The sequence below is a fragment of the Orycteropus afer genome, unplaced genomic scaffold (genome assembly GCF_000298275.1).
Source record: "Orycteropus afer afer isolate SDZICR_OR568_19922 unplaced genomic scaffold, OryAfe1.0 scaffold00057, whole genome shotgun sequence".
Lineage (NCBI taxonomy): Eukaryota > Metazoa > Chordata > Mammalia > Tubulidentata > Orycteropodidae > Orycteropus > Orycteropus afer.
Genome location: NW_006921644.1, coordinates 8,629,225 through 8,652,760, shown reverse-complemented (window position 1 = coordinate 8,652,760; position 23,536 = coordinate 8,629,225). Strand labels below are relative to the sequence as shown.

Genomic DNA, 23,536 nt, shown 5'->3' with positions numbered 1-23,536 from the left:
GGATACATGAATGGATGGATGGACACATTATTGACTAGATAGGTGGGTGGATGGATGAATGGGCGACTGAATGGCTAGGTGACTGCATGGATGGATGGATGGATGGATGGATGATTGACTAGGTGGGTGGATGACTGGATGACTGGCTGGCTGGATAACTGGACGGCTAGGTGACTGGATGCATGGATGGATGGATGGATGGATGATTGACTAGGTGGGTGGATGACTGGATGACTGCCTGGATAACTGGATGGCTAGGTGACTGGATGCATGAATGGATGGATGATTGACTAGGAGGGTGGATGACTGGATGACTGGCTGGATAACTGGACGGCTATGTGACTGGATGGATGGATGGATGGATGATTGACTAGGTGGGTGGATGACTGGATGACTGGCTGGATATCTGGACGGCTAGGTGACTGGATGCATGGATGGATGGATGGATGGATGGATGGATGATTGACTAGGTGGGTGGATGACTGGATGACTGGCTGGATAACTGGACGGCTAGGTGACTGCAGGATGAAGACACTGGAAGGACATGAACGCACAGACAGTGATGGGCCAGGCTGCATGGGGAATGCAGGGTGCGTTTTGGAGTCCAGTCAAGAGACTAACAGGATTCCTATAAACAAGAGAGTAACTCCTGAGCATCAGTCTTCACTCTACCACTTCACTAATCCTGAGTCTCAGTTTTCTCAACTGAAAATGGGCATAAAATTAGCACCTCGTAAATTATTATGAGAACTGAAATAAATAATTTCCTTTAAAGCACCTATATGTAAATATTAGGTGGAACCATATGGAATTGCTATTTTTGTATATAAAAAGTGGTCAATTATTGGCCATTTCTGTCTCAAATATCCCACGATTTTCCACTACCCAACTCTGCCGTTGCGTCTCATGAGCCCCTGCCCTATCACAGCAGTAAAGCACAGATGGGCAGGAACGGGCACCTGATCAGAACACACGATGCATCTCAGTCACCAACCAGCCACAGAGACACTGCTGACCGCTCACACGTATGTAAAGCTGCACGTGGTGGTTTTCTCGTTTTGTGGCCATGCCAACAATCATCCAGGTGCTTTAAGATCTGCACTGACATTTATTTTACAAGGGTGATAAAACCGAACAGAACCAACCCTCATCCTTGGGGTAGTCACACATCAGCCACATAGCAACAGTACTTTCCAAAGGCAATGACCAGTGCTCCTGGGGGGGGGTCTTTGGCACCCCCTGTCACCTCTCGGGCTTGGATTCTGCCCATAATGCCACAGGACACGGACAGAAGTGCCTCTGGAAACCAGTCATCCTCCTGACCCCCAAAATCACAAAACCAAACCTATTACTATCAAATTGATTCTGACTTACAGCGCCCCTAGAGGACAGAGTAGATCTGCTCCAGAGGGCTTCCATGGCTGTCAGTCTTTACAGAAGCAGACTGCCACGTCTCTCTCCCATGGCATGGCTGGTGGGCTCGAACTGACCTTTTGGCAGGCAGCTGAGCGTTTTAACCAGCGTGCCATCATGGTGCTTCCCTCCTTGCCCAACCTCATTTATTCCCAAACCTGTCACTCTCACTCAGTGACTTTCCCCCACTGGAGGCTGCCTGAGCCTGGAAGTCACTTCGTCAGAGGCGGGGCAGTCTCCCAGATCTCGGCCCAACACTCGGCTTCTGAGCGGCCTCAAATCCGCTGCGCAAAGGCACTGACTCCGCCTGACCCCACTCTCCAAAAAGCACAATGGTCGTACACGTGCTCATGCTCCTGTCGTGGGGACAGGAGCCCTGGAGCGTCCAGTTCCAGGCTGGCGACGTTCCCACTGCAGTGTCTGCGGGCAGCCTTCAGAAGCAGGCTCTCAGGGCAGACTCACAAACGAGCGGGGGGTGTGACGTCTGCACCTGCTTCTCAGGGGCCAGCAGGAGTAAGGCTCAGGTCCATGCCGAGAGAGAGGAGGAGAAAGCCAACAGGGTGACAACCTAATGAGGAGGAGGCCCGGGGAAGGGCCAGGCTGCTGGGCTTGTCGCTTTTCTGTACGTTTGAAATTATTTCAAGTAAGAAGTTAAAAAACAAGCCTTAAGTGAAGGACTTCATCTCTGGGAAAAGGGATGTGAGATGTGAGTGCTCCATCCTCCCTGGAGGCTGCTGGTCCCGGAAGCTGCTCCAAGTTTCCAACTGCATACATAATGACCAACAATTATTGCTAAGTGACAGCCCCCTGGGGACGAGGCCAGGGGGAATTTCACTTACATTTCCATCTAGAAGGTTAGAATCACTCCCGTGGGAGGGGAGATCACACACACACACACAGACATAGAGAGACCTACACAAAGACACAGAGACACACACAGAGATACACACAGACACAGAGATGCACAGAGACACAGATACACACAGAGAGATACAAGGACACACAGAGAGATATACACAGACACACACACAGAAACACAATGACAGAGACACACACAGATACACATACAGAGACATAGTGAGACACAGAAATGTAATAGAGACTCAGACACACACATACAGACAGTGGCACACAGAAATACACAGACACGCAGAGACACACACTGGCATACATATAGACACAGAGACACGCTGAAACCCAGAGACAATCAGACACACACAGAGACACATACAGACACAGATATACACACACACACACAGAAACACACTGACACAGAGACACACAGGCACAGAGACACACACAGGAACACAGACACACACAGACACCCACAAAGGCTTTGGAGCTGGTAGTTGCTGTTAGGTGCCATGGAGTCAATTCCGGCTGACGCGACCCTGACCCTGACACGACGGAACACCGCCCCGCCCCGCCCCTCCTCGCGGTCACCGCTATAGAGTCCGTCACGGCCACTGTGTCGCTCCCTCTCGTTGGGGCTCTTCCGCGTCTTTGCTGACCCTCCACTGACCAAGCCTGATGCCCTTCTCGAGGGACTGGCCTTTCTGACATGACCACAGCAGGAGAGACGAGGTCTGGCCATCCTCACTTCTAAGAAGCATTCTGGCTGCACTTCTTCCAGGACAGGTTTGTTCGCTGGAGCTGGCAGACGCCTCAGAAAGCCATCACAGCCCCTTAGCTGTGTGCGTCTGGGCAGGTTCCAGAACGCAAGTCCCCCCGCCTCCGGAAGTCAGGCTTGGTGCTGGTACGTATTCACTGAGGCCCCACTGCACTCGGGCACCAGTCTGAGCACTGTGTTCTCTCGCTCAAAGCGCCCCAGGAAGTAACCCCCACGCTTGAGCTTTACAGATGAAGATGCTGAGGCGCTGCCCACGGTGCCAGGAGGAGAGGCAGGCTCTGAACCTGCTTCGGTCGTCTGAGCCTGCACTCTGCTCTGTGCCCTGCCCTGTCTGCTGGGTGTCACTGTCCCGGAGGCTTGCGGCAAAGCTCCAGGAGACCACCACAAGGTCCCCGTTGGCGATAGGCCCCGTCAGTGTTGAGCTGCGGCTCCCGGCGACCTGTGTCAGAGCAGGACCGCGCTCCGCGGGGCACTCAGGGAGTGATATTTAGGAAGTGAGTCCCCGACCCGTCTTCTGAGGCAGCCCTGGGTGGCCTCAAACCGCCAACCTTGTGCTGAGTGGCCGAGCAGGTTAGCTGTTTGGACCACCCAGGGGCTCCCAAAGAGACATGCCGCTACTGCCGCGGGGTCAATCCCAACTCCCAGGGACCCCACAGGACAGAGCAGGACTGCCCCGCGGGACAGGGATAGGGGCAGAGACAGAGCAGGGCAGAGCGGGGCTTCCTAGGCTGTGCTCTTTGTGGAAGCAGACTGACACACCTTCCTCCCACGGAGAAGCTCGTGAGTTCAAACCAGCGACCTTCCGGTTAGCCTCCAATATAAACACCCAGTGTTTGCTCGGTGCCCACTGCTGCCTGGCTCTGCTCCGAGGGCTGACATCAACAATCTCAGTCCCCAGAACAGTGTCAAGGAGCCCACTGCACAGATGAGGAAACTGAGGCTTGGAGACGGGAAGGCATTGAGCCCAAGTCACCTAGCTAGGAAGGGGCAGAGCTGGGCGCTGAGGCCAGCCTGCCAATGCGAGGGCATGTGTCACACTCAGGCCTGGGAGGGAAAGGGCAGAGGAGGGACGAGGAGGCTCCGTACAGAGGGATGAGTGGAAGAGCTACGACCAGGCTACCAGCGCCCCTGGGTGATCTTGGGGCAAGGGTCCCAGGCGGGGGGTCAGGTCACAGTGGGAGCTGGGCAGGGGCTGGACACAGGCATCCCCACTCACCTGCTTGCCGACGCTGCCTGACACACTGACCGCGGTTGGGGATGCCCTCGGCCATGTCACCTGGGCTCAGGATGTGGCACTCGTAGCCTGAGGGACACAGCAAGGGCTCAGCTCCATCCTCTGTGGTACTGCATGTCTCTGCTGCAAGAGGGACATATTCTGGGGTCGGGGACTTGCTGGGACAGCGGGCTGCACCTGCCCCAGGGGGCTGCCACCCAGCTGCACCTCAGATTCCAAGCTAGGCACTGGGTCTCTCTCCCAGGAGTCCACACACGTGCGCACACATACACATACACACGTCTGAAGTCAGATGCACCCAAATATGCCCTCACATGCAGTGACACACACATGTTCACACACACAATCCTGACACTCATGTACACAGCCACACACATATATATATATATTCACCCCACACACAATCCTGACACACATATACACTCACAGACACGCACACACATTCACCCTATCCACATACATGTATATACACCCAGTCACACACACACACACACACACGTTCTCAAATTCTGGGCACATGTAACATGCATATAGTCACACACGTACACATGTGTTCATTACACACACATCCTGACACACTCACATACACAACCACACAAATTGACACACATAAACACACATGCTCACATGCAGCCACACATACATGTTTACCTACATTCAAATCCTTCTGCACTCACATCTTTACACATATATACATATGGTTACCCTCATACATGTCCTCAGACCCACAGCCACAGGGCTGTCACAAAGTCCAGGCCATGTGCACACCCTAGTGGACACAGCCATGCTGACAGAATGTGCAGTCCCAGGCACCCGGACACATACACACACTCTCACACATACATACACCCATACACTCACACATATACACACTCACACACTTGCACACACCCACACACACTCACACACATATATATACACACAGTCACGCATATACAAACTCACACACTCGCGCATGCACACACTCACACATATACACACACTCCCACACACTTACACACTCGCACTCACATTGGAACTCTCTAGGCCTGTGTGCCGCTCCTTTCAGAAACTGCACCCACCGACCCCATCCCAGAAGAAGCCTCAGCACTAGGGAGCAGTGACTCTTAAGGAAGATTTTAGGGATTCTGAAATACTACCCCAACCCTTCTCTCCTGCAAGAAGGCCCTATTTTTAGGGAAAGTTCAAATCTCTCTGTAGTGGGGTCTCTGAGGACCTGTCCAAGCCCCAGCCCTCAGCCCATCAGTGTCAGGAGTGGGGAGGGTCACAGATGGCAGTGTGCTTGGCTGGGGGGCCAGAGGCAGCTCCCGGCTCTGTTTGCTGAGAGTAGCCTGGGAAGGAGGGGTTCAGCTCTTCCACTGGGTCTGGACCTCCCCTGCAGGTACCTTGCAACACCTCCTCAGGACCATCCAGGAGCCAGCCGTTGCCACCAAGCCATCGAGGTTTTGGCTCCACCAGCCAGTCTAAGACTAATGAAAGAACTGGTAAATCTAGGCCCTGTCAGGCTGCTGAGAAATGCCCCCAGCTTTGTGGCTGGAGAGGCTACATTTTATAATAAAACACAAAAGGTCCTTATGGGAGAAACCACTGTGCTTCCCCAGCATAGGTGGCCCCTCTTCCTTTCAGAAATAAAGCCTCTGCCTTTTAGCTGGACACTGGGCCACTAAGCTAGAAACTCTTCTTCCCAGCCTCCCTTACAGCCAGGTATGGCTAAGAGACTAAGTTCTGGCCAAAAGGAGGTGAGCAGAAGGGATGAGGTCACTTCCTATCTTGCCCTTGAACCGACAGATGCTTCCTCCCCTTCTCTCCTCTTCTTGTGGCCGGGAGCCACTCTGACCATGTGGATGAGGGCATGACTTGGACTGCAGAGCAACAAGACAGGGACCTTAGGTCCCTGCATGACTCTGTGGAGCAGGGCCACCTCCTGCCATGGGCCTTTTTGTTACAGCAGCGCAACCTGCCATCTAACCGATACACTTTTAACAGAAAGTTACTGAAACAGTAGCTTCAGAAAACCAAAGACAGGTTGACAACCACATGTCTCTGGGGACAGGCAGATGACATCATGAGAACAGCAGGCCAGGTAAGGGCCATGGATTAGCTGCTGTTTAGCCCTGGCCAGTCACTGCCAGGGTCCTGAGAACTTCTGATTTAAAAAACAAAAAACACAGCTATAAATCTAGACTATTAAAGTATAAGTCTCCTGATCTGTAAATACTGACAAATAATTTTAAAGAAATGTTTGGCACTCTGGAGAGCTAATAAGACATGTCTGAGATTACTTCTGTGCATGATGGCCGCTTTAATTTGACTCTGAAATGTGACAAAAACACGGAGTCTGGTATACTGTTTGATGCCCTTGAAGCCCTGGATGGGAACTGGTACACAGGCTGCTTGCCACTCAAGCCAGGAACCAGTTCCCCTGGCTGAATCCTCAGACAATGCAGCCTGCTTGGGCAGCCCCTTTCTGTGAGAGGTGGCAGGTGCCTTGGGCCGTCATTACAAAGGTAATGACAAAGGTGTCTGAGAAGCTGACCCCAATCCGTCTCCAAGACCGAGGAGGAGTTGGAAGGCAGGCAAGAATAAGCACACTTTGTTTCCTTCAGGGGTGGGCTCACAGTGATGACAAATAACTCAGCACCTTTAATAATACTCGTAATTACCGTCCACAATGTGTTTTGAGCACTGCCTTTCTGCCAAGGACAGGGCAGGTGGTCAAGGCCAGGCTAGCCCCTAAGAAAAACCAAAAACCAAACTCACTGCCATCGAGCCGGTTCCAACTCACAGCGACCCCTCCTTGGGTTTCCGAGGCGGTGTCTCTACGGCAGCAGATTGTCCAGTCTGCCTTTCTAGGAGTGGCTGGTGGGTTTGAACTGCCAGCCTTCTGGTTAACAGTCAAATACCTTAGGCACTACGGCAACAAGACTCCCAGAATCATTAAAAAAAAAAAAAAAAGTGGAATGGTGCCCCCTCCTGGTGAAAGAAACACAAACAGGTGCTTCCCTAGAGGAGGTTGTTATGTGCCGTCGAGTCAGCCCCGACTCATAGCGACCCCTCCGTGGGTTTCCGAGGCAGTATCACTATGGAAGTAGATTGCCCCATCTTCCTTTTGAGGAGTGGCTGGTGGGTTTGAACTGCCAGCCTTCTGGTTAGCAGTCAAGTGCCTTAGGCACTAAGCTACCAGAGCTCCCGTTCCCTACAGGTAGGCAGGTCAAAGATACCCCTTCATCTTGGTTCCTCTGGCTTCCAGCCAGCTCATTCATTCCAGTTCAAGCCCCTGCTGAGAATTTGCACGTCCATTCCAAATGTACTGAATCACATTCAACGCAGGGCGTAGAACTGGTTCATTCCAGTTCAACTCTCTCCTCTGGGCTGAGACAGAGCCTGGGGATTGGAGAATGGAACGGGGGTAGGACTCCAGCCTGCCCTGGGCAAGTGCTTTTGTGCTGTGCACGAGGGCTGGCCACGTCTACCCGACACAGGAGGGCATGTGGGGGGCAGGGGTAGCGCCTCCTGCCTCCCTCAATGTTTTCGTGGCTCCCCCTCCCCTCTGCACCCAGGACTCCTCTCCAAAACGGATCTGAACTCCCTCTTGCAGAGGTGAAGAATCACTGTCTGTTTCTCCCACAGCGATCTGCACCACGAGTCAAGGACAGTCCTGCTGATGGTCTGCTCTGGAAGCCGGCTGGGCACCTGGGGTGCTCAGGGTGAGCTGGCCTGTCCCACCCACAGTACAGGTGAGGGGACCTGAGGAAGTAACTAGCTGGACTCTGCACCCCTCTCTGGGGTACTCTTCCCTCCGGACTGCTAAGCCCCCCAGGTCTCCATCAGTAAGGAAGGAGGGCCCGCCCACCGGTCGGGGGACACTCCAGGCCCCCAGGACTGCCCGGGAATATAGAAATGTCAGCACTCAGGGCTTTGATGAGAAGCCTCGCCCCTCCCTCCTCAGCGCATGTGGCAATTTTCCTGAACCCGGCGTTGTTTGACGGACTGTAGGTCCGAGGCAGGTGGAGTGCACACGGCAGGAGATCATGTGTGCAAGGCAGGGCACGGGCTCCATGGTCTGATACTGTTCCCACTGGTGAAGCCATGGAGACGCCATGGCAAGGTGGAGTGAGCTGCCCAGGTGGCCCAGGTAAGCCAGGCCTCCCTTTCCCCTAGGAGAGGCCCCAAGGTGGTACCTACCTGGCGGGGGAGGCACGACCTCCATGCAAGCGTAGGCGCAGCCATTGTAGCAGCAGCGCTTCTGGTGCTGGCACTCAGTGTCCGCCTGGCAGCGCGCCACCTGGCACGCGTCGGGCGGCAGCGTGCGTGGGGGTGGGGGGCAGCTGTCGTCACGGAGCGGCCGGGGGCCCTGCCCGGGCGCGCCCACCTCCTCAGCCTGCAGGGGGGCGGGGAGACAGAGGTGGCGTTGGCCGCAGCCCCCAGCGCCACCACTCCAAGCTGTGCGCCGCGGGCGGGCCCTGCACCTGTCTGTGCCTCCGCCTCCCCATGTGGAAAACAGTGATCCTGGCAGAATCTGCCTAGACGGTTGCTCTGGAGATTAAAAGATGTGTGTCCCTTAGGAAAGCCCCAACCGAAATGGCTCAAAGCCCATCGATAGCAAAAAGCACACAAGTCTTGGTTTATTTGCTAGAGAACAGTTTGTGAGTCAGGCATCTACCTATCTATACAGTCGGTGCTCGGATCCACGATCGGTTCCAGGACCCCACGATACCAAGATCCGGCGATGCCCGAGGGCCTTATATAAAATGGCCTAGTATTCGCATATAGCCTTGCACACACACCCTACTTTAAATCACCTCTCAAACCAAAAGCCAGACTCACTGCCATCCGGTCGATTCCGACTCATAGCAACCCCCACTGGGTTTCCAACACTGTAAATCTTCACGGAGGTGGAGTGCCTCATCTTTCTTCTGCAGAGTGGATAGTCAGTTCGAACCACTGATCTTTTGGTTAGCAGTCAAATGCCTTCCTTCCCCATTACACCAGCACAGCTCTTATAACACAATGTAGGCAAACGGAACTTAACCCTCTTGGCCTTTGAGGGATGGCTCTGACCACTCCATTGCTTTTCTCCCCCCACCCCTGAATGTTTTCTGTCCTTGGTTGGTTGAATGTGCCGATGCAGAACCTGCAGATAGGAAAGGCTGACTGTATATACATACACACACATATACAAGCTATAATATAACTTAACATATGCATTTAAATGTTACATATATATTTACATGTAGTACATATGAAATACATGCCATCTACATACATACAGAAATTTGCACGTGGAAAACATGCACTTTTATCTATATAGTTCTCATTTCTAACCCATGTATTTGTACAGAGCTATGAGAATTTATAAACCACACGCAAATAAATTTATGCAGTGACTTGAGTAAATCTCACAAATGTCATATTGAGCAAAATAAAAGCCAGAACCCACAGTCTGATCCCATTGGTATAAAGTTCCAAACAGCCAAAGCCCGTCTCTGGTGTGGGCAGCTGGGAGAGCAGGCAGCTGGGTGGGCAGTGCCTGGGCGGGGCACAGGCGCCTCGGGGCTGGCAGGGCTCGGATTCATGGTCCGAGTGCTGGCTGCACAGTGTGTGCAGTTACAGTGGGTGCCCTTTCCACCATGTGTGTGTGTTTCAGTGAAAAGTTATACAGGAGACACAGCACACAGCAAGCGGGGCTGAGTGGGCAGGAAACAAACGCTTTGCACGGGGGGCTGGGACAGTGAGTCACATCATGCAGCCCACCCTGGGTTCTCCTGACATGGGACCCCACCATGCCACTGACACAGTTCTGTTTCTGGTTTGGATAGTGGGTATGAGCAAGGCAGGTCTTACACACACAGACTCTCTCTCTCTCTCTCTCTGTCTCTCCCTCTCTCTCTCGCTCACATACATAGATTTAGATCAATGGAGAAAAATCCCCCTGGGATACCCCACTCCCCTCTTTGCCTAAGCCATTGCTTTCATCTAAAAGGCCTCTGCCAGGAACAGGGCTGCAAACCCTATGCGCTGCCCTCCAGATGCTGCAGGGGGTGACAGGTCACCGGGAGCAGGTCCTGAGTAGGCCCTCTGTGTGACTCCGTAGGCTCTCCAAGACCAGTGGTTTCCAAACTGCTCCTGGGAGCCTCAGGGGCTGCCTGGGGAGGGGGAATGTGCCCCCACCCCTGCTTCACCCAGAGGGACCATCGCTTATGTATGATGTGCATGTTGCCTGTGAAAAGCACAAGTGAACACAAAGCCAACACTGCACAGATAAGGGAAGGAAGGCTTAAGGAGGGGGTGGATCTTCTCAAAGACACAGGGGAAGACAGGGCCTGGGTGCCTTAACTCCAGGTCCAGTCTTTCACTGCCCTACCCCGCCCATCTCCCTAATTCCTGCACCACTGCAAAGGATTTTCAAGCTGTAAGCAGGGGGCATAATCCTAGCCCATTAGCTCTTACTTCATTTTCTACAGAATTAATGAAACTGGACCTATGTTAGGGCTCCTATCTCTAATCCTAATCTAATCTGACAGCTGCCTCGGCCTCCTGGGAGCTTCGGGCCTGGGGGCAGGGGACAAGGCATTTTCCACCTGCCTGCGTTCACATCAAGCCTCATTTATGAAATTTACTGGAACCTGGAGATCAGAAGGGAAAGCCCTTCCCCCACCCTCCCCACACCTCCTCAAACAGGAGTGTGGAGAGAGATCCATTTTAGATGTGCTCTGTTTCCCCGAAACATTCCAACGTAGATTCTTCAAATTTGGAGAGAACAAGAGATAAATGCCTTAGAAGTCAACTCTCCAGGGTTATTTACGGTACTACAGAATCACGGATGGTCCTGCAGGGCTATTTACGGTACTGCGTACTGCGGAACCACAGATGGTGGTTGGTGATAAAGAACTGATTTCACCCAGGGGCCCAGATTAAAGGATTGGATTTTTTGTTTTGTTCTAAATTTCATGTCCTGCAAGGTGATGCTCAAGGATGTTTCAAACAGAACATCTGGAGTTCTGAGAAAGAACTGATTTACTCTAAGAAATAGATAAACACCCCACCCCCCCTGCCCTGCGCCCCTTGTCCGGGAGCCTCCCAGAGCTCTAGGCACGTTCAAGGCCAAAGCCCTTGGTTTGCAGGTCACACCCCAGCTGCTGCCCCTTCCCCTCTTGGGTGACTCCCCCCCACAAATACATACACTGTGCCCTTGCTCCCTCCTCCAGCCACACTGTCCCACTCTTCAGCCCCAGCCAGCCCTCACCTCCCCTACACTGCCTCTCTAGACACCTCCATCTTTGTTTCTTTTCAGCCAAGGGCCTGGGCAGGAAGTCTGTTTCCAAACAGTCATCTACCATAAGCTCATGTGGCAGCCCAGATGAGGACTCTCCAGTTCTGTGCGCCTAACTGGGAGAAAAACCATCCCCCAAGTTATGCCTAAGACATCTGACTGCTAACCAGAAGGCTGGTGGTTCTAACCCACCAGCCACTCCTCGGAAGGAAGACTGGACAATCTACTTCCATAGAGTTACCACCTCGGAAACCTAAGGAAGGGTCACTATGAGTTGGATCCAACTCGACAGCGGTGAGTTTTTTTTTTTTTTTTTTTTTTTAAGGTATGCAGACGACACAACTTTGCTTGCTGAAAGTCAAGATGACTTGAAGCACTTACTGATGAAGATTAAAGACACCAGTCTGCAGTATGGATTACACCTCAACATAAAGAAAATGAAAATTCTCACAACTGGACCAATAAGCAGCATCGTGATAAATGGAGAAAAGATTGAAGTAGTCAACGATTTCATATTATTTGGTTCCACAGTCAACCCCAATGGAAGCAGCAGTCAAGACATCAGATGACAAATTACACTGGGCAAATCCACTGCAAAAGACCTGTTTAAAGTGCTGAAGAGCAAAGAAGTCTCTTTGAAGATGAAGGTACGCCTAACCCAAGCCATGGTGTTTTCAATCGCCTCATCTGCACGTGAAAACTCAATGATGTATAAGGAAGACCGAAGAAGAGTTGATGCTTTTGAGTTGTGTTGCCAAAGAATGCTGAGAGTCCCATGGACTGCCAGAAGAATGAACAGATCTGTCCCGAATGAAGTGCAGTTGGAATGCTCCTTGGAAGTGAAAATGGCCAGACTTCCTCTCACCTACTTTGGTCATGTTGTCAGAAGGGACCATTCCCTGGAGAAGGATGTCATGCCTGGGAAAGTGGAGGGTGAACAAAAAAGGGGAAGGCCCTCAACAAGATGGGTTGACACAGTGGCTGCAACAATGGACTTGGGTACAGCAAGGGCTGTGGGGCTGGCCCAGGACCGGGCAGTGTTCCGTTCTGTTGTAGATAGGGTCACTATGAGTCAGAGCTGACTCCATGGCGCCTAACAACAACAACAACAACAACAAGGTTTGCATCCTGGTGGTTCTTTCTCACCCCTCAAGAGATATTTCCGGACGCCTCTACAGTGTGGCCAAGCCATCCAACTTCTGATCACTTCAGGAACGGGGTGAAGGAAATGCCTGCTCTGGGCTCCTGTGGTGGAAAGCTGAGCCCAGCAAGCACACACCCAAGAAGGCTGACACAGAAACGCCGGCAGCCATCCACACATCAGAGTGCCAGGCGGGCCGTAAAGACACGCAGACCTACCACATTAACCCATTCACCATATGCACGTACATGAAAACCACAAGGGACAAGACAGCAAGCGTAAGCCAGGCACAGAAGATCACAGACTGTGTGACTCCCCTGATGTGAAATGCCCCGAACAGGCTGAGCCAGAGAGATGGAAAGCAGACTGCTGGGGGTGGGGGGTGAGGTGCTGCTGCCTAATGGGGACAGGGCTGCCTTTTGGGGACATGGAATGTTTGGGAACTAGGCAGAGGTGGTGGTTGCATAACGTTTTGAATGTTCTAAATGCCAGTGACAAGTTCACTTTAAAATGGTTCATTTTATGTGATGTGAATTTCACTTCAATTAAAAGAAAACCAGTGTAAATAAAAGTGCCATTAAGAAAATGAATGTATGCTGTACATAAATGCTTTAAGGAAAATGTCCAAACACAACATATACATGTAGACACACATACACACGTACACACATACAAAGACACACATACACACATATATACACACATATACACATATACATATATACAAATATATACACAGGCATAGACACACATACACACACATATACACATACATATACATATACACAAACATACAGGCACACATACAAAGACACATACACACGCATATACACATACATACATACACATATACACAGACATATACACGGGCATACAGACACACATACAAAGACACACATACACACACATATACACATATATACATACATAGACAGACATATACATGGACATACAGACACACATACAAAGACACACACACATACACATATATACATGCATACACATATACACAGACATATACATGGACATACAGACACACATACACACAATATACCTGCATATACATATACAAAAACATATATACATACAGACACACATACAAAGACACACATACACACATATATACATGTATATACATATACAGAAATATATACACAGGCATACAGACACACATACACATGCATATACAAATATATACATACATATACATAAACATATACACAGACATACAGACACACATACAAAGACACACATACACACATACACAAACACATATATACATACATACACATATACACAGACATATACACAAACATACAGGCACACATACAAACACACATACACACATATACTCATATATACATACATACACATATACACAGACATATACATGGACATACAGACACACATACAAAGACACACACACACATATATACATGCATATACATATACATAGACATATACATGGATATACAGACACACATACAAAGACACATACACACACATATACACATATATACATGCATATACATATGCACATATACACAGACATATAGACACACATAGAAAGACACACATACACACACCTATACACATATATACATACATACACATATACACGGACATACAGACACACATACACATGAATATATACATATATACATACATACATACACAAACATATACACGGACATACAGACACAATACAAAGACACACATACACATGCATACACAGATATATACATGCATATACATATACACAGATATACAGATGCACATACAAAGACACACGTACACATGCCTATACACATATATACATACATACACATATACACGGACATACAGACACACAAAACCAAACCAAACTCACTGCCATCGAATCTGTTCCAACTCACAGCAACCCCTTTGGGTGTCCCAGGTGGTAAATCTTTATGGGAGTAGATTGCCCAGTCTTCCTTCTGCAGAGTAGCTGGTAGGTTTGAACTGTTAGCCTTCTGCTTAGCAGTCAAATGCCTTAGGCACTACGCCACCAGAGCTCCTATACATACACAGACACACGTGCATACACACATACACGTTGTTGTTGTTGTTGTTGTTATGTGTCATCGAGTCAGCCCCGACTCACAGTGACCCCTCCTTGGGTTTCCGAGGCAGTATCACTATGGAAGTAGATTGCCCAACCTTCCTTCCGAGGACATATAGACATACACATGCATACACGCATACACACACATACCAAAATGTCAACTGAACTACATCTCAGAGAAAGAATTTAGATAATTCACTGATTTCTAATTTTGTTATAGTCTGATTTTTTTCAAAAATGTCAGTACGTTTATTGTTAGGGAAAAGGCAATGTAAGCCATTTTGGGAAGAAGAATCCAGACGCTAAAGCTGGCCCCAGTGAGCTCTGTTCCTCCCTCAGTGCCCCCCTTCCCAGCAAGAGCCCCCCAGAGATCATGCAGCCAGAGCTATACAAGGGCACCCCAGACGGCCTCTCTGGGTGGAGGAAGAAAGCCGTGGTCGTCAGGTGTGACTCGCTCTTCTGCTGGAACACGTCAAAGACCTAAAAATACATCCCTTCCTGGAACAGAGGGTGAGAGTTCAGATGCTTGGCAAATGCCATTTCCTGGCTCTGGGACCTCAGCTCTGGGGTCTGGGGCAAGGCTAATGGACTTCCTGGGAGAGGTCCTGAGAGTCCGAGAGCGCACACAGGACACCAGGGCTGGAGTCACAGCCGACCTGCAGTGTGTGCGAGAACAAGACTGCAAACAATAGACTCCTCGGAGCACCGCTGGGTGCCTCGCAGGCTCCTAGAGTCACCCGGACCCGCTGGTGTGGCGCTGATGCTGACTTCCGGAGTGCTCGGGTGTTACAGAACAGAACACCCCGCAGGGTTTTCTTGGCTGCAATCTTATGGCAGCAGACTGCCAGGCCTTTATTCCACAACACTGCTAGGTGGGTTCAAACCCCCAAACTTTGGGGTAGTAGTCAAGTGAAACCGTCTGTGCCACCCAGAGATCTTGAAAGTCTAAAACCCAAGGGACCAAACTCACTGCCATCGAGTCAATTCTGAACCACAGCTGCCCTACAGGACAGAGTAGAACTACCCCATCGGGTTTTCAGAGCCCTCATCTTTATGGAAGCAGACAGCCACATCTTTCTCCTGTGGAGAGGGTGGTGGGTTTAATCTACCAACCTTTTGGTTAGCAGCCAGATGCTTTAACCACTGCATCTCCAGGACTCCTTGAAAGTCTCCTACAGGCTGCTTACTCCCTCTGCTCTGCTCTGGAAGGGAAGCGCGCTGACACTGACATAATGTATCTAGTCACTTAGTAACAAATTCACGATTCCCAGGCCTGTGACGTGCCGACGTGCCAGGCTTGGGGCTGGTCTGGAGGGAACCGAGTCAACCAGAAGACCCCGCCTCTGCCTTCCCGGGCTCACGATTCCAGGACAAGTGACAGACACTAAACAAAATATCACATAGGTAATGCAAACTAGTCCCATGCTTCTGTCAGCTGCAAAAACAGCTACTGGCAAACCAAACCAAACCACAGTAAAAAACAAATCATGCCAACGATGAAAATGGCACCAGTGCCACAAAGCAAAGTCAGGATGCTACGAGGATGCTTAAGGGAATCAGAACTGGACGTCCAGGGAAAGGCTTTTGTGAGAGGTGGCTCTGAGGCCCAGATGACCAGACACTGGTGTGGTAAACAAGGCCCTGCTTGAACCCCTGAAACACAGTGCTGGGGACAGACGGGAACCCCATCCACCCCTCCCACCTCACTCGCAGGGGGCCCCTGGGATTCCCTCACATTCCCGCCTGCTTCTCACATGTGCTCCCAGACTGTAACCACACAAAGACCTGGGGACACAGAGGGGACCCCAACCCCCCTCCAGCCTTGCTCCCAGTGTGCACTTGGGATCCCCCATACTCCCGCTGCCCCTTGGGTGTGCTTCCAGACTGTAACCATCCTGGGACATGGGGTGTCTCTTCCCCTCTCTCCTTTCCACCTGGAGGTTCAGGGCAGGAAACAGTAGAGGCGGCTGAGGTCCAGAGGAGAAAGTGACAGTCACTTTTCTTCCTCCCACCCACCCACCTTCCATCTGTAGCACAGATTCTGAACGATGTGATGAGAGCCTGCGATGCCCTAGGCTCTGTGCCTGACCCTAGGGCACGGCCAAGGCCACCATGTGGTGTCTCTGTTTGGAAGGTCACCCCACTCTCTCCAGCCCCCAGCAGAACCCAGGGCTTGCCAAGAGCCTGGGCCATGCGCCCCCCAGGACCCACTAAGCACCCCTGCTCGTCAGATGGAGGCCTCTCAATGGTCATCATGACACTACAGGGGCACGATCTCCTGTCTGTCAAGGAGCAGGACTTCAGGTACCGTGTGTCTGGCAGAGATGGTGCAGACCGACCCACCACCCCTGTGGCCTCCATTTCCTTATCTGGGAACTGTTCTTACGTCTCTAAGTCAGGGCTGCCAGCTACAGGCAATGGAAGCTGACTCTTCTTTCCCGGAAGCAGGCCTGAGACTACGACTTGAGAGCAGGAGCGTACTTAGGGGAATCCCTGTGTGGTGCCAACAATTAAGTGCTCAGCTAGTCAGGAAGTGTCGGCAGTTCAAAACCACCCCAAGATGCCTCAGAGGAAAGGTCTGCTGATCTGCTCCCCAAAGTCAGCCACCGAGAACCCAGACACACCGGGGGCGAGTCAGGACTGACTCGACGGTAAGTGATTGGGGTCTGGCGGAGTGTATTTGGGAGGGGCGGCAAGGAAGCTCCAGCAGGAGAGTGGGGAAGGGAGGCAAGGGTGGGCAGCAGCCGATATGGGGAGATTTAGTGAGCAGCGGCCGCTGGGAGCCCGGAGCTTGGGCCCAGGGGACCATCAGGAAAGGGCACCGAACCGGGGAGGGGAGCCCTGTCCCAGGGTTAGATGGCCAGAGCCAGTGGCCCCAGCCCCCACGTGTGCCCCTGGCCCTGCTCCTGGCACCCTGGCCTGCCCTGCATGTGGCCGAGCATAGCTTCAGGCCAGCAAGTGCTCACAGACGGAAGACCAGGGAACGCAGACAGCGCAGGTGCGGGGAGAGCAGGAGGGTCGCCCCTCTCAGTCTCCCCACCTTAGGCAGAGAAAGGAAAGGGCCGTCTGTGTCGGCAGACCCTCAAGAGCTCACAGAAATAACAGGGCGGAGGAGCAGGCTGGGGAACCTGGGGCGCTGGAGTTGTAGGGCTGCCACTGGCCACCATGAGGCGTTTGTGTTCATTAGCAAAGACTCGCCCTCCGGAAGATGGACCAGAGAGGGAGTGGTCCTGGGTGAGGCACACACAGCACCATGCTCCCAGCTGTGTCAGGAGGAAGCCGAGGGGTGCACACCCACAGCCATGATGGCTCTCAGGGACCTCACCTGAGAGACGTGCTGACACACTCAGTCCATCAAGAGTGACACGGCTGGAGACACAGTGACATGCTCGGTCCATCACAGAGTGACATGCTCAGTACATCGTGGGCCCCGTGAATTGCATTCACTGAAACACACAGTGAACGCGTGGCTGAAGACAGTGACATGTTTGGTACACTGTGGTCCCTGAGAACTTCATTCAGTGGAAGGAACAAAAAGCCAAAACACCAGCTCCCCAGAAGGGTGTCTGAGCTCCCCAGAAAGTCAGTGGACTATTTACAAACATCCTGCTTCCGTCTTACTCAGCCTAACATGCCGATTCCTCTTCTTTCTTTTTAGTAGTGCACACATAGAGAATGTGTGTCAGGCACTGGGCAAAAGGCTTCAAGCACACGGCCTTCTCACGTAACCCTTCAAGGCAGGCATTGCCGTATCCCAGGTTGCCGATGAGAAAACAGGCCTAGGGAGGGGATGAAATACACTCAAGGTCGCGGAGCTAGAAGGCGGTAGATGTGGGACTTCTCATTAGAAGAGGCCCACCCGTGGGGATGTAAGGCACTGAGGAGGCTACAGAGTGTCTGGACCACAAAGCCCAAACAGCCTTGGGAAATTCCCCGGGCCCCACTCCAACCAAGAGGCCGGCTGCTAAACAAAGAGCCACACGCTGAGCAGGGGGCAGGCTGAGGCTGTGTGGAACTCAGCTAGTCCTCCAGTCCCATCTCAAAAGGATAGGGCCTGAGCTCCAAGGTCAAAGGCGTTACCCCCAGGGCAGAGGGCTGGGCAGTGCTTACCTTCGACAGTTCCCATGGTATAAATACTCCCATCGTGGCTGATTTCAAACTACCACCGTGCCATCATTGAGCCCACTGGGGTCCCGGGCCACGCAGAGCATGGCGGGGAGGGGGTGCCCACTGAGCATATGTGAGGCTGCTTCCCATCACCCCTAAATTCCCTGTCAGACACGTGCACAGAAATCAGAATCATAACTGAAAGGGCTCTGGAGGTCATCTGGCCTCCCACTTTCACTTCACTGCTACTAAGGCTGCTACTGAGGCCCAGAGAGGCGAAGTGAGTGGCTCAAGATCACACAGCTCATTAGAAATACCACTTGTATGAATTCCACGGCCAGGCACCAGCCCAGCCTCTCTGTCCTCTGAGCCACCAGTCAAGAGGCTATCTTTCCCTGGGGTGCCCTCTGAGGTTCGTTCACACAAACCTTCTCGTGTCTCGCTGTGGGGAGGGGCTGTGTTTGTTGATACCTGGGGAAAGCTGCAGTTTAGTGAGGCACCTAGTTTAGTGAGGCACCTGCAGATGACAGATAGTGACTGGGAGTTCATTAGCCTTCTGAAGCCCAGCCCTTGCGCCCGCCCAGCCTCCCTGGCCCTCCTAATGAGGTGTCGTGGGCCCCCTACTCTGGCACCCTGGGACAGAGTGGAGAAAGAATCAGATGCTGCTTGGGACATCTCTGTGCAGGCCGGGAAGCAAAGTGGACTAAATCACCTGTTGGGCGTCTCTCCCCTCTGTCAAGGACCCTCAGGGTCTCCCAGAGGCAGTGTTCCTGCCCCGGAGCCTTTGCTCATGCTGAGCCTTCCTTCAAGAACATCCTTCCTCCTTTTAATTCTTAACCCTTTAAGAGCTGGTCAGGCTCTCCACCTCCTCCAAGAAGCCTGCTGGGACTGACTACACCATCTCACCTATCATCATTTCAATCTCTATTACTCCTTTCCACTCCCATGTGGCCTTCTGTCCCTCCCCGGGAGTACCTGCTGCCCCGGTGGCAGAGATTAGCTTTAATAGTTTCATGCACCCTATCATGCCTGGAGTCATTCAACAACCCCTCTCCCTCTTCTTAAGGAGCTCTGGGTAGGACAGTGGTAAGAGCACAGCTGCTAACTGAAAGGTCGGCTGTACTAACCAAACCCGCTGGCTGCTCTGTGGGAGAAAGATGTGGCAATCTGCTTCCATAAAGATTTACAGCCTTGGAAACCCTATGGGGAAGTTCTACTTTGTCATACAGGGTCAGAATGGTTCAGCATCAACTCAACAGCAGTGTGTTAGTTTTGATTTTTTGGTCTCTCTTCTCCACCTGGCAAACTCCTATTCTTCCCTTCAAACCCCAAGTCAAACGTCCCCAACTTTTGGAAAACCCTCCCTGACTCTCCAGGAAAGAGCTGCACGTGTTTTCTTCCATGCTTCCAATACATTCTGCTGTCACTCAACTACAAGAATGTGTTGGGCACCTCCTCGGTGACAGGCCCCTCCCACGACACCAGGGACACCGCACTGAACAAGACAGAATTAGGCCTGCCCCGGGGACATGCACTCCACCCCGAGAGGCAAGCACTGACTGATTTCCCAGTTATCTGACGACAAGTCCCCGAGTCGAGGTGCTCTGTGTACAGCGCTTGCCAGACACTGGCACCTGCGTCGACAGCGTTGGTGCTGCCTTTTGATCCTCTATACCTGAGAGCCTCCGGATGCACTCTGACAGCTCTCCGCATGGGGAGAGGGGCTGCCTGAAAGTACAACATGCCTGTTACCCTAGTGCCCTTGCTCTCTTCTCTGTCCCCAGAATCTGTCACTGAGCACACTACACCAAACCAAGAAAACAAACTCACTGCCATCAAGTTGATTCTGACTCACTGGGTTTCTGAGGCTGTCAATTTTTATGGACGAAGACTGCCTCACCTTGCTTCCATGGAGGGGCTGGTGGCTTCGAACCACTGACCATTTGGTTAGCAGCCAAATGCCTTAACCACTACACCACCAGTGCCCTCCTTGAGGGCACTGTACTTTCCTTTTACTGCTCGCGTATTCTCTGCTGCCCTCATGGAGCACGGGTTCCACGGGGCAGGGATCCATGTCTGTGAGCCCACAGCCTGTGATGGTGCTCAGCAAACAGGGGATTGGTTGAAAGGCACGCATCACCTTGTCTGTTACCGATGAGCTCATGGGTGCTCAGAGATGTCAAACAACTTGCTGAAGGCACACAGCTTAAGACAGCAGAGCTGGGGTACATACCCGGACAGGGCTCCAAGATGCATGCTCTGCCCTGCCCGCCTCCCATCCCATCGGCCCCCTATTCTACCATGAGACCTTTGAGGGTGGGAGGGAGCTGATGTCTCCTTCCTCCTGTATCCACGGGACACACCTCAATGCCTGTCCAAGTGGCATCTACTAAAGTTTCCCAAATGAATAAAAAGTCCAATGAGTGCAAACTACACTTTGTGAGCGTGTGGTCGCGGTGCCCAGACGAAATCCCGACCCCAAGGCCTTGGATTCTCGCACCAGGTGCTCTGCTCCAGGAGAAAGCAGAAGCCAGCCACACCCCTGCGTTTCCGCGTGCTTTGCCTCTGTACCTACAGGCAAGGAGCCATCTGCAGGCTGAGGCCCCGGGCCATCCCCCACCTCCAGCACTGAGATACAAAGACACCTGCCGGGCTCAGCCTGGGCGGAGGCAAGGTGCAGGCACATACACAGTGTGTGGGGACCCCGATGCCTCCCGCCGCAGAAGGGGCCCAGCTCCCACCCGGCACTCACGCGGGGCTTCTTAGCAGCCTCACCTGCAGCCCTCCTTCCCACAGGTTCCGGGCAGAGCCAGCACCAAGCAGCAGCAGCAGCAGCAAGAGTCCCAGAGCCCAGATGGTCTTCCCCACACCGCTGCCCATCCCGCTGCCTGTCAGAGGCACTTCCTTCCCGAAGCTCACTCGGAGAGAGTCCTGCGCCCCAGTGGCAAAGGCCAGCGCAGTCCGCACCACAGACTTCCTGGGCTCCAGGCAGCCCGCTCCTTGAATGGATGGCTCATGTGTCCGCGCCCAGCACACACCACCCCTCGGGGTGGCGGCCTGCCTGGCTATTTTTAGCCTGGCCTACAACACTGGAGACTCCGGAGGCGGAAGGAGGGGGTACCGGGCTTGCCTGGAGACGTGGCCGGGAGTGGTCCTGTCACTGTTGGGTGATGAGCACTTCCTGGAGGGCTGGGCAGTCTCCTCCCCACGAGGTGCGCTGGGTGGGGGTGGGCACAGAGAGGTCTGCCCCAGGGGGATGGAAGGGGCTCAGGACGCTACCTCATCAAGTCTGTGAGTTGGGCTGCAAACTCCGTCTGCCGAGAAAGGTTCTCTTGGGGCCATGTTGCTGAGTGGAGACCTTCTGAGAGTGTGGCCACAAGACATCACTCACCCTGCTCCCTGGTTTTCTCTTCTTTGAAGGGAGCATGTGGACCACACGGTATCAAGTGTCTCATGCGAAATTTAGTGGTCAATGCTCCATTGGTGCAACTTACATCCTCTTAAAATGTCAGCTTGCGTGCATGTATGAGCAGGTGCACATGTGCATGTGCATGTGTGTGTGTGGGTACGTGTGTGAGTACATGCGTACATGTGCGGGTGCCCGTGTGCATGTGAACGTGTGTGTGTGGCTACACACATGCATGTGCACATGTGTGAGGATACATGTGTGTGTGTGTGGGTACGTGTGCATGTGTGGGTGCCCGTGTGTGAACATGTGTGTGCAGGTATGCACGTGCATGTGTGCATGCTGTGTGCCCTGTGCTCAGTATTATTTTACAAACTTTCTATTCCATTGGCTGTTAACAGCAACTTCGAGGCAGGGACCACCCTTATTTCACAGATGGGGGAACAGGTACACTACATGCCTGAGGTCACACAGCAGGGAGCAGAGCTGAAGCTCAAACCAAGGCCCATCTGGGCACTGCGGTGAGCCCCCAGGTGCAGTGGGAGCGCCTCTACGTCTGTGTGGTGCTGGGAACACCTTTTCTGCCTGCTGGTCCTCAGGTGATTCATCTGTGAAATGGGGGTGGTAAGGAGAGCCCCTCCTCACCTGGTCAATATGGGGACTGCACAGTGGGTGCTCAGGGAGTAGGTTCCTTCCCCTCCCTTACCACCTGCAGCTCCCATCTGTTGGCCTGGTCAGAAGCCCGGATACCAGGATGCTCAGCCCCTTGTGTCCTTCTGGGGGACATCATAAAAACTCATTGTCATTGAGTTGATTCCAACTCAGCGACCCTACAGGACAGAGTACAACTGCCCCATAGGGTTCCAAGGCTGTAATCTTTATAGAAGTAGACTGCCTCATATTTTTGCTTCACAGAGGCATAAAGTGAGCACAAGCTGTTGGAAAAATGGTGTCAATAGACCTGCTCGAGGCAGGGCTGCCACAAACCTTCCATTTGTTGGTGGGCTCAAACAGCTGACCATGAGCTTTAACCACTGCGCCACCAAGGCTCCTCGAGCCATCGTGTTGTTGCTGCTGTTAGGTGTCGTCAGGTTAGTCCCCCCTCAAAGCCACTCTGCATACACGAGAACCAAGCACCACCCTACTCTGCCCGTCCTCACCTGGTTGTCATGTCTGAGCTGCTGATGCAGCCACTGTGCCCACCCATCTCCTTGAGAGTCTGCCCCCTTTTTTTGCTGACTCTCTG

General features: G+C 52.4%; 1 protein-coding gene across 1 annotated transcript in view; it reads right to left on the bottom strand.

Moving 5' to 3' along the window:
- Window positions 1-21,764, bottom strand: part of WFDC1 (WAP four-disulfide core domain 1) — a 24,118-nt gene extending 2,354 nt beyond the window's left edge. The window contains exons 1-5 of the mRNA XM_007939206.1: window positions 21,644-21,764; window positions 18,489-18,496; window positions 8,463-8,658; window positions 5,663-5,746; window positions 4,260-4,400 (exon numbers count right to left, since the gene is read on the bottom strand). Of these exons, the coding sequence (XP_007937397.1) occupies window positions 4,260-4,400; window positions 5,663-5,746; window positions 8,463-8,658; window positions 18,489-18,496; window positions 21,644-21,764 (550 nt within the window). The remainder of the gene's footprint in view (window positions 1-4,259; window positions 4,401-5,662; window positions 5,747-8,462; window positions 8,659-18,488; window positions 18,497-21,643) is intronic.
- Between the last annotated feature and the right edge of the window lie 1,772 nt (window positions 21,765-23,536).